General features: G+C 37.4%; 1 protein-coding gene across 2 annotated transcripts in view; it reads right to left on the minus strand.

The window, feature by feature from the left end:
- The window catches only part of CDK14 (cyclin dependent kinase 14), a 320901-nt gene that overhangs the window by 211626 nt on the left and 96785 nt on the right, over positions 1-12490 (minus strand). For both annotated transcript variants that reach the window (XM_082044834.1, XM_082044833.1), the window contains exon 5: positions 3900-3979. In XM_082044834.1, the coding sequence (XP_081900960.1) occupies positions 3900-3979 (80 nt within the window). The remainder of the gene's footprint in view (positions 1-3899; positions 3980-12490) is intronic.

Raw genomic sequence — 12490 nt, forward strand, 5'->3', positions numbered from 1 at the left:
TTTAAGGTCAGTGAACTTTTCCGCTGGTTGCAGTGGATCTAATAACATTTCAAGTCTGGTGCTGAACCATCTCTGAACAGTTGATAACAAGAGTTACAGTAAAAGAATAAACTACAACTACAATAACACAGAAAACAAATTATCTGCTCATCTGTATTCTACCAAATTTAGTTTAAATGAAAAATAGTGTGTAAATGACTTCCCAACTCCACTGTCTCAAATACCACAGTGGCAGGAACGTTTAGGATAGAATAGCAATATGGTGACCTGTACCACTCATATATACGTGATCAGAAAAATCACACAGGTTTAGTTCACTCACTTATATGCATCCAAACAATTGCCTTTTTTCTTCCCCCACCCCACTTTCCCTCTCTCCTTTTTTAACAGGCTCTTCTAAAGTAAATTAGATTATCCCAGACTAAATGAGTTAAATTCAGAATGAAACATCCTGAAAAACGCATGCCACTAAATAAAGGCATCAATAAGTTAGTGTGACTGACTCAGACCAAGTTGAAAGAACATTCAGCACAGGCTACTTCTAAATTTCATTCTAGAAATCCAATAGAGACCTGAGCAGCACTGATAAATAAGCCACATTTACCTACTTGTGTTCAAACCCATGTAACTTTTATATATTGTAGAAGACACAAACCCTTATGTGCTGTAGAAGCAGAATTACTCTATAAGTAGAAACTTTAATCAAAGTTTCAACTGAACCTCACACTGTCACTAACATTAACAATGATTTTTCTTATGCAGCTTGACTGTTCTGGGTTGGTTTTTTTTTGTTTTTTCTTCCATTTTTTGTTTCAACCAAGTTAGCCCTTTTTTCTCCCATCACATATTCCCTACTTATATCCTGCATCTTCCAACTTATCTTAATCTTTTTTTGTAGCTTTGTTTTACTTTGAGTCTCATTCTGCTGCTATCACAAGAGTAGCAATATGGTTCACTGTATACGACAGCTACAAAATTCCCTCAGCTTAAGATTTCAGCCTATAACTTCCTCCTAATTAACATCATACAGCATCCCCGTTAGGAGCACAGCACAGGAATGCTCGCTGCTTTACCCAAGGAGCCATAAGAAATGGTAAACAATTTACTTACAGTAGTTTTAATTTACATATAACCAGATTCCTGCCTGAATTTTTCTTTGCATTGATGGCAAATTAGAGAATAAGGAACAAGCTGGGGTCAAAATCTGCCTGGTTTCTCCATTATGAAAGCCTTTGGAAAGTAACACCCTCTAGCAGACGTCTCACTCAAGATACCATACATGCATTTTTTGACTAGGGCAACACTACTACTCAGATAAATTAAATTAGAAGGTGACCTCATCTTCAGTGGTATTTGCCTTTGTCCTAACGCTCCTAGTCTAAATCATAGGGCTGGAACCTGCAGTCTGCTGAAATCGAGAAAAATCTACTTAACACAGGGTCCCATTCTTACTGTTCTTCCGTCTCAAACTTATCAGATAACATACAAGTGTTTCTTAATTTTTTGGGTTTTTCCACCCATGTAGCCAAGATTAGCCACGGCTGCATTACAGAACCCAGCATGCCCAAGGTGGATTAGATGCTGCTAAGAGGAAAGCAACAGCTTCATCGGGTCCTGCTAGTGAAGTCCACAGCTGTACAGTTACTGTCAAATAATAGGGGTCTGGCACAACATCACTGAGATTACCTTCTGAAAGTTACATTTGTACTACAGCCTTTCTTATTTTTCCGACTCTAATATTTGCTTCTGACAAAATCAAAACAAACGGCAGAAAAGCCAAACTAATCACAGATTTTTTTCCCCTTCCCATTCTATATATCATGTTAACTTCCACATGATGAAAACGTACAGGATTGTATTTCTACTGATTGCTCCCACAGACCTGAATGAAGTTCCACTACCTAGGGGACAGAATTACATTTACCAAAAAAGGCCACAAACAACCTGAGCTTGACCAAACCTAACCAAGAGTCTACAAAAGTCAAGCAAAAACCCTCTCATTGGCCTAATATTCTTTGGATCTAGTCCCATCCTAGATGAGTACTTAGAAATACAATGGATACATATAGTCCCATCAAAATCAGTGACGCACTGCATACTTAAGAAAATGGATATTAATTAATAACTTTAAGAGCTTTTCTAGACAAGAGCTTTGTTCTACTAATATTAAACTACCAGAATTTTAACTGGCTTCAACAACAGTGCTGTAGTCATGGCTAAAAGGAAAACTTTTCCAATGACAGCGTGAAAAGTATTTTCATGCAAGTGTGCCTTTATAATTTAAAAGAAAAATCAAGTGGAAAAATTTCTGTTCTTGCTCCTAAAGAATACTTAACTTATAATGAGCTCACACAACAAACTATTTATGAAGGAAAATACATTATACTGTATTTGACAGTTATAATGCTATAAACTTTCATCTAGACCAAGCTATATTGAAAAAACCTTTTAAGTGTCACTAAAAAGACACAAGAAAGCCACAAGCTGTATCTAGTATTTTTTTATTAAGTCAGTACCATATCAACTAAAAACCTAGAGAATAATAAACATATTTGAAACATAGGCTGTTACGCCTTAAACTTGGCATTACAAATATTGAAATCCGCACTCATAACCCGCTGCACGCCTCATTATCATGGCACAGCTGCAGAGACAGACGGCTCACATAAAATATATATTGTTATGAATGTGTCAGATCATTCAATAATTATTGCTCAAACAAAGCAGTACAGAAGAACTGCTAAAGTTCCTTCATAAATTGGCCACCCATGGTTTTCTTTCCTTTGTGAAATAGCTTCCTTTAAAATGTACAACCTTGGGGTGAAAATCCACAGTAACTTAATTTTTTCTAGCTTCACAGTGTCAATCACATGAAACATGGAATTTTTTTGCCCAGTCCACCCCAAAACTGGCTTATTGTGCAGACAGACATACAGCATACAGATAGCTGCAGGAACACAGGCTGGACTGAGGGATGAGGAAGCTGGAGCTGCCGGGGCTGCGATGGCCACGAAGCCGCACACCTCCCACGTGGGGCCATACTGTGAGGGCTGATGTTCTGGTACCTCCCTGGCCCTTCCCACCTTGGGAATTACGCTGAGATAGTCAGCACAGTTTTAAAAGGTCTCTCAAAAGCCACAACAGTCTCATCTCTTTAGTTCACTATCAACTTCAGCTGAGTCTGAATCAGTGGTGTAATGGTAAATTGTTTATTATTTCTCTCATTTTTAGTGCCTTCTACTAGAGGAGACTCACATTTCTGCAAAGGAGCTCAACACAGGCAGGCTCAGATAAAGCAGCCGTCACTAGGGACCACAAGAGGCTGACAAGGAAGGATGAAGAAGCAGAGCAGAAAGCGTAACAGGCATCTCCGAGTGCACTAGATAAGAATCATTCCCAAGCCACGCACGTTAGAGTCCATGGGGAAGGAAAAGCAAACAAAAGCTAGTCCCAAACTACACACAGCTTCTAAGATGTCTGCATTTTCACTCCCTGATCTTCTGATTGCCTTTGTCAAGAAACACTTTTATTCGCTTCATGCTGCAGATATACAAATCTTACATCTACCTTCATCTTCGGTGCTGCCTGCAGGCAAGAAGCACAACTTACACAGTTCCCTCATCTTCCAGAGTGACTTCTTACACCCACTTTAAACATGCTCTTAAGTACTCATTTGTATAGTAAACCTAACAGGAGCCCAAGCAGAGGCAGAGCTGCATTCTTTACCAGGAACTCCCACACAGACACTTTGTTTTTGAAGCACCAAAGTCTCTTCCTACTGCGAACATAAGCATAAAATTTGAATTCTCAAGCTATTCACTAGAGCATGGCAGAGAAATAAGAAATGAGATGTAATTATAAAATAAACCCATGTATAATCATGAAATGTGAGTGCATACCTTCCCTGATAGCGGTAAAGGGGGTTCCTTCCTCTTCCTGTAATCTAATTACCTTCAAGGCCACCAGCTTTCCATTTACCCTGAAAAGAGAAGAGGAAGGGGAAGGAGAAATAAAAAACAAAATTAAAGGAGAAACAGTATTTCTCATAATAGAACTTGTTTCCCATCATGTACTTATTCAATTTCTTCTTGTCAATGCCAGTGATTCATTTATAGCACTGCAAGAAACACTTCATAGCTTCCATAATGTCAACTTTATATTTTCACACTCAGATGCAATCCAAGAAATGATCTCAGCTTTCTGTGAGTCAGTCTGTTTCCTTTCTATCACAGCCCTAAACTGAAGCTTTGTTAAGAAGTATCACATTGTAAAATAAGGCTTTAAACTATCTGTCCTTTGTTTGATCACATTGTTCAAAGAAAAAGGCATATGATTTTCATCAATCACCCTACTTGTAGTATATTCATAGTGATGCTCCCTTCCCACTGCCCAACACCCATAATTATTATACTCAAAAAGCCATGGAAGCTTCAGATGGAAGATATCTTTTAGGTCATTCTGGCCATACCCCATTATGGCAGGATAGTCCCTAAGGTACATCCTTGACTACATGGCCCAGGCTAGTTTTAGATTATAATGACTATCGTTTATAAGATTAAAGATATCTTGTGCTCCAAGGGACAAAACTTCACAAGAGGTCACTGTAGTTTAAAATCTATTTGGCTGGTTTCACTTCTAGCATTCAAAATTTCACCACACACGAATCATATTCAAGGTTCTGCAAAAAAAAATGCAGTTGGTTCACTTCATCCAAATTAAATCTCACAAAAACTGAATGAAAAAGACTGATAATGATTACCCTCTTCAAGAACAAACTCATACTCTGAAAATTTAACAGACTCCCCAGGTATGGCAAGCAATGGGAAGGACAGAGTACTGAAAAGGCATAATACAGTTGCCAAAAAACAAAAAAAAATATTCCAATTTCTTTCTGTAAAAACAAAATTAGCCTTTACAGCCACAAAGCCTAAGGAAGAATTGGAGCTTTCACATTCTTGTAGTCATGGAGGCAATTCCTTATTGTACTGGGCCCTCGAAGATGTATTCATTTTTCTATGAAGATGATACAGACACCTACCAAGTCTGAATTCATCTTCTCCCTCCGGCTTTTAATTTTTGCAGTTAGATGACTTCAGTGGCAGGATGGCTACCATCTTGTTTCTTGTGATTATTTTTCTTCTACAACTGCCAGAATCTCATTAGCCCTATACACACTATTACATAATTACTTCAAGTGACTTAAGAAATCCTGGTTATCAAAAGATGGCTTACTCATAATCTTCCAGCTATTCATAATACTTCAGACTGGCACCAGCAATTTAAGTCTCAGGCCACTAGTCACCATTGAAAGATAATGATCACCTTAAACCTACTGGATTATCTGGATTTATCCTTATAATTACCTTACATATACTTCTGTTTAGATTTAAACAGAATTTCTGGCATCAGAAAAAGATAAGTCTTGCCCCAAGTAATTTCACATGTCATGCACAGACAGGAGAATTAACCATAATAAAAGCAGTAGAAAGACTGATGACAGACATGCTGTTCATATATATATATATATATATATATATATATATATATATATATGTAGTTTTCAATGCCTTCATCAATACACCACCCTACCTATCACATACATATAAATAAGTTATATACCTGAAAAACTTGATTATTTTACAATCTATGAAATAACTGTGCAGGAGGAATTTAAATAAGTAATATAATTTCGCAGATCAAGAGCAAGACAGATACTGTGTTCAGAGAAGGCAATGCAGAATTCAACAGAGAAGAAGAAAGGAAGAAAACCAAACCAAAACCAAACAGAAAACCAAACCAAACCAAAACCAACCAAACAAAAAAACAAACAAACAACAAAACAATAAAAAAAACCCAAACCAAAACAAACAAAAAACCACAAACAAAACAAAACAAAAAACCACAACCAGACAAAGGAGATACTAAGGAAACAGGGATGTTTCCTCCCAGAGAAAGGTGAACAGCATGCAGCATTGTGTAGATTATGTTATTTTTAACCCAAAGTTCTACATTCCATTAATTCCGTAAGAGCAATAAATAACACAAACAGCAATAGTATGGAACTCATTTCAAAAAGTTCACAATTAAACACAGTAGGTGGGCTGTGTTATTTAGTTATCACTGCAACTTTGTCATTGGTACCTGTCATCATCCTGATAGACATCATGGCAATTCTTAATACTACTGAAATGATCGAACTAATCTCAAGGAGTGTTCCTCTGGGATTTCATTCTGCCCTTTAGTATTATTTATCTCCAGTATATCAACCTATAACTTCCAGAATAAAACAGCCATTAAAATCTTGGCTTTAGCTCATTTTCTATAGACAGGAGCGTGCAAGACTGGCGATGTGAGAAATGATGAAGTATCATCAATTAAAAGAGAGAAGTGTGTGTATATTAACATCTTTTAGCTATTCTCCCACTGATGCAATCTCAGGATGCAATTAGATGATGCTGCAGAGATGAGCTAACAGCTACTGTAAGGTATAGCCTTGCTCCTGCTAAATCCCTGCCACACACTCCTGCCACTGTCCTTTATTTGCTGTCAATCCTGCCAGATCCTACAGTGAGACTGCTTTGAGAGCTTAAATAGGAAAAGATTGGCCCTCCCAAAAGAACTAAATCATATTTTCAAAAATGATGAAGGCATTTTCCACATTTTAAAAACAAAAACCGCTACAAAACATATGAGAAGAACTGGGACCACCTCTTGAGAAGCAGCAAACCATGGGATCAAGCCAGCTATGTCATGAATTTATGCCCTGAATTGTGTGATGACATGCCAAAATAACATGGCAATTTCCTTAGAAAAAGCACTGAAAAAGAGAGACCTGGATAAAATTGCCTCTGCAGCATATCAGAATTTGTCTTTGCAGGCTTCAATGGTGATCAGATAAGGTGTGCAGAATTCCTTTCAGATATTACTTCACATTTGTCTTCCACAACTTTCAAAGCATGCTCAGGATTTTCATTATTTTCAAATATAAGTACAAAAACTGACAGGCAGCAGCATTTTAGACAGTGAAAAGGCAATGCTGTTGCCCCTTTTAACATTTAGAATCACAGAATGTTCCTCTCTTGTTTGCTGTCCAAAGTAAACAATTTCAAAGCTTCTCAAAACAATACACTTAACTGGGTCAAGGATTTCACTTATCATCTGAAGTCCATCCTGCCAATAACACCATTAGTTTCTATTAAGGACAATGTTGACTATAACATTCCTATTTTCTAACGTACAAGCCGTCTTCCTTCTTAAACCAACTCGCTCTCTTCCTATTTCTCATCCAAAAAATCTTCAGAGAAAGGACAGAAGACTTGAAGCCTCTCTAATTATCACACTGAGCTGGTTTACTCTAGGCAAATCACCAACAGCTGATGGACAGTTTTCTAATTTATGGAAATTCAGCATTTTAATGTTACATAATCTCTTCTAATAAATTTCTGATTTTATATGCAATGTGGGCAAAAGAAAAATTAGTCCAAATTGTTTTCCATGGCATATAGTAGAAGTCTGTACATTATAAAAAGTACAAATGAGACAGAAATTACAAAAAAGCTAATATAATGTGTCATTCTGCCTTTTATAAAACATCATGTATCAGCATTACCAAAATAAATATATTTATAAAAATGTCCATTTATAAGAAAGTAGAGAAGATTAGAAATTATTTAATGCTTTAATGCATCATTAAGAACACATAATATTGATGAATACAAAGTAACCAATGACTTAATTGGCTTCACTAGGGATAATCCTGATGATGCCACATAGAGAACAAAAGAGTACAATAACACTATATTCTCAAATTCTTCAGTTATATTTAGATACAATAAATGTTCTAAATATGACACATTTAAAAGAGTCAATTAACATAAAATCTGCCACTCTGATTTCAATGTGTTTATTTTATACAGAGTTTTACCACTGTCTGGAGTTGAGGCTGAGTTCATAATTCAAGCAAGTGCTAGGCCTGGGAGTATTTCTGCAAAGAAAAATCAGTAGACAGTAACTGGACTATGCTTTTATTTGTGATACACATTTCAAGAAACTATTTTTTATGAAGAAAAGTAACTCTCAATTGTCAAATATTTATTTATGCAAAAAGCTCCAGATTTGATGATCAAACCTCGAGAATATCTAATTAGACCTACTCTGCAGTGATATTAATGTCACAAACAGGCATCTAAAACCCCAAACAGACCATAGTGGCCTAATGAAACCAGGCTCTTTCAGAATTTTCCTTTGAAGAAACCTGACAGAGACACATTCACTGTAAGTTTAGTTCCCTCTGATTATTCTACCAACGAGTAACTAATTCCACATCCAGGGAAACACTTCTTTTAATCAGTGTCATAAAAGATAGTTCCATGTAAACACGGTTTATCCTATATTTTTCTTACTGAAAAGGACTTATGTTTGTAGTTTATAAAAACCGCTTACAGCTCCACTAAAGCCCTAAGGTGCAAATACTCCAGGGACTAACATGGCCCTTCAGTTTCTCTTTTTGACTCCCACCATGGTCTAACTTCCATTCGAAACAGAAGTTACCTTGTTTTAGAAGAAGCCAGTGGATTAAAGATACTTCATAATGCTGACAATTATTAAGGCTGAAAAACAGAAGATCAAAGAGTTCCAAGAGAGATGAAGGATTTAAATTATTAATTAGTGTTGTCACTGGAACTCGGGGATCCTGTTCTTCACAGGACTCCAGGTAGTCTCACACAATGTCGCAGCCCTCACTTGAACAGGAGCAGGTGAGCAGCATCGGAGCATTTACCTCCAGGTCCATCGTCCCTACCTCCCACCCTACATCATTCAGTACAAACTCATCAGCTGCTTGTCCAAGTGCAGGGCCTGCACTTGCCTCATGCCTGCTGGAAGCAAATCACTTGGGACGGGCAGCAGGAGAGCAATGCACAGCTCTGGTCCTCCTCCATATACCTTGCATCTCCTTTGGGCCGCTGATGTTCATTTAAAGAACTTGTTTTCACATAAAGAGGATTTGAAGACAAACATAGTGATATCACTCATAAGTAAAGTGGCCTCTTTCAACCCTGCTGCACAACAACAGTCACAGGGGACCTTCTGAGAGATGCCATTCCACAGCTAACTGGAAAATACATTGGTGCATAATGACATTTATTTGAGAAATTGCTTCACCATTTGTTCTACCATTCAAATCATGCATATATGTGTCAGTGCCAATAAATTAGTATCCAATAACTTTTAACACTTATACCCAATATAACTATGTTCTATCCTAGTTCTTCTACCACATTTTCCTTTGCAATCTGGGTAAGTAACAGAATAGATTTTCTTTCCTCAGTTTTGTATCCTGCCAGAAGAGATAACGATGCTAAGTCACTTCTGTAAACTGCTTTGCAGGTTGAAGAACAGCATATATAATGTAGTGGTCTCTTTATAGATCCAACTGTAGAGGAAAAAAAAATCTCCCAATATTTCTTTTAAACACTAAGGAATACACTCAGTAAGTGGTCAACGTAGTCAACAATTCATTTTCTAGTTAGAATCTTAGTACCTTATTTTAGTATTTATAGTACTTTAGTAACTTTTTCCACCATTCGGCATTTTAGTTCAACTTCCAGTTTCCATGAGTTTTGCATCTAGTTCAACTTGAAGATCCTGTTTTTGTTAAAGATTTACAATGCTAGAGATCTTTTTAAAACCATCCATGTACATACTTCATAAACCTATGTCATGACATTGAGATGTATAGTAGAAAGCAGCCTACAAAAATCAGTTGAGCACATTAGTTAAAAAACAAAGGGGGAGGGAAAGAAGAAAGAAAAGGGGGAAGCCCTAATAGGTAACCATAAAGTGCTTTTTCATAATCCATGAATGTATATTTACAGACAGACATGTAAATAATTTCATTTGTAGATGAACACTGATTTCACACAGTTTGCAAGAAATACAGGAAAACATACAGAAAGTTTAGGTCACTAATGCAACACAAATCAGAGCAATTTTGAAATGTTCACTCTAAATAAATTGGCCAAAACATGAAAAAAATATTATCTGTGAACTGGACTGGTGCACATGAAATGTATCAGGGAGTATGTGAACATAACACCTCACATGGGCATGGAGTAAAGACAGGAAAATGCCAAAAATGTGACAGCATGACAGACAAAACCATGGCAAGTTCTTCAGGCCATTCAAAGCCTATGGAACTTGCAATAGATTGCACATAAAATAAAAGACAATGAAAGTGTCATGGAGGTTTCATAAAAGGAATTGGCTTCGATGAATATGAACATAAAATGACCTGATTACCTGAAAAAATACCTTTCATCTTTGAGTACACATTGGAATCACCTTGAACAGATACACATACAAAAACAGGTTTCAAACAGAAACAGGTAAGATACCTCGACTGAAGAACTACTCTACACCTCTGCAGCCTTCAAGCTCTCCTGACAGCAACAGCTTCTACTGTGCTCTGCTCAGTATTCTACCAACTTGTCATATTAATAGATAAAAGGGATAGGCACCAGAATTAGGACAAGCATTTTATTAGGGATAAATTGAAATGATGTAATTTTGTGGCAGGAAAATTAGGCAAAAATATGTTGATTGAGCTCCCTCTTACAAATACTACACATTTTTTCAATACTGTGAGCACATGCAACTTAATAGTGGTGCCACAAAAAGTAAAGGTATGCTAAAAGTCACATGGACAAGCAAGAAGCAGGGCAGGAGCAGTGGAGATACCATTGGCTTGCCTCTCAAAACACAGACACATGCTGTGAAAGCAGCAGTCACAGATCACATCGCTGTAACCGAGGTAATCTTTTTTAATTCTTTGTCTTGAAGGGCAATTGAACACAGTGGGAGGAGAGGATGGAAACCCTGCCAACTCATACTATTGCCAAAAGCACAGGTTTTTCCCTTAAGTGCAATATGCAGAGCTCCCAGGCCTCTGCACTGCTGCATAAGGGGCTCTGGTTGGCAGCAGCTCCCCTGTGCCATCACCAGCTTCGTCTCCAGACTCTCGTAACTCACATCAACATTTATGTGCCACAGATCAAGCCAGATGCCATTGCTGTACATTCAGGTAAATTTACAATCAAGCTCAAGAGGAAGAAGGTCAATGGCAGCAGGAAGATATACGTGTTGATACAGCCAGACAGCACTTTTTCAGCTCAACCACACAATGAAAAGATATAGGAATTAAAAAGGCACCTATTGTATGGCAAATGTTCAAGGTGCTAGCCAAACACAGAGTAAATGGAACTTGCATCATTTTTTACAGCGTTACCAGTATATTACTAGGCCTTCTAAATTTTACATTAAAAAAAAAAAAAAGCAGAAATCACTTCAAAGTGGTCTGATTTTCATGCAGTAAATAGCCTCTTGGGATTTTATACAACAAAGTAACATGTGAGAATCCAGGCTGAACGAAAGTAGAAAATGAACATGCCAAGATGAGTTTCATTACTCACACCTGATGTGCAACACGTGAAATCAAATAGATTTGCCTATTGATGCAACCGTCAGCCAGAAACAAATGGCAGCTCGGCTATTTCTCCAATAAACAAAAAAGCCCAGCCTAAGAGAATACTGCTTCGCTTTCCTCAATAACACAGCCTTGTTCACTCTGCTGCTTCCTCACCCCAGGGAATCATTTTTATCTGACTACAAAAAGAGAAATCCATCATCCAGTAAGAGGAATTAACCCACTTCATTTCACTTTCCTGGGATACTGCTGCAAATACTCCAATAGACAGAAAAGTTTGATAGGAAATCAAGGGCTTGCTACCACTGACTGTGCTCCAAGTTAGAATAAGCCAGGCTTGGCCTGAAAGCATGGTACTGCACACATTATTTTAAATTTTAGGAAAGGAATGGCTGATTTTGTGTCTTTGGAGGCAGGTATGTACCTTTTAGTCTTCCCAAACAGTAAGCTAAGTTCACAAATTTTTTATTCTATCAGGGAAATAATTTTAAAAGCTGAAATGTATCTCAGGAAATGCACTAAAAAAAAAACGCAAACCCCACTACTTGCCATATGCAGCTGATGATAAATATTAAGCACGATAATTCTGAGTACAAAGCACCATTCAAAACAGATTAGTCTGACCTTTAATTCTCCATCTTCAACTACAGTTAAGGACACATCTCAGTAACATTTTGGCAAAATGAGAAAGCCAAGCATCAGAGTTTATTAAGAATTAGGGATTCTCAAAGATTTTTACCTAAATGCACTTGTACAAGTATTACCAGCTTTTCCAAATACACATCGTGTCTGCATTCTGTGGTGTGCCATGAGGGCTTAATCCTTCAGTAGCCAAAACTGGGCACATGTCAAAACAAACAGCCCTCTTTCGACCTGTTTTGCTCATTTTACTTCCCTCTGAGCCTGTAGCCAGGGGAGTATAGTGATGCATATCACAGTCTCATCCTATGCACCTACACCAGATGCTAGAAAAAACTTCCTGTAACTATCTATTCCCCTATCATTTTA

This window comes from Streptopelia decaocto (genome assembly GCF_964273445.1).
Source record: "Streptopelia decaocto genome assembly, chromosome: 2".
NCBI classification, from domain to species: domain Eukaryota; kingdom Metazoa; phylum Chordata; class Aves; order Columbiformes; family Columbidae; genus Streptopelia; species Streptopelia decaocto.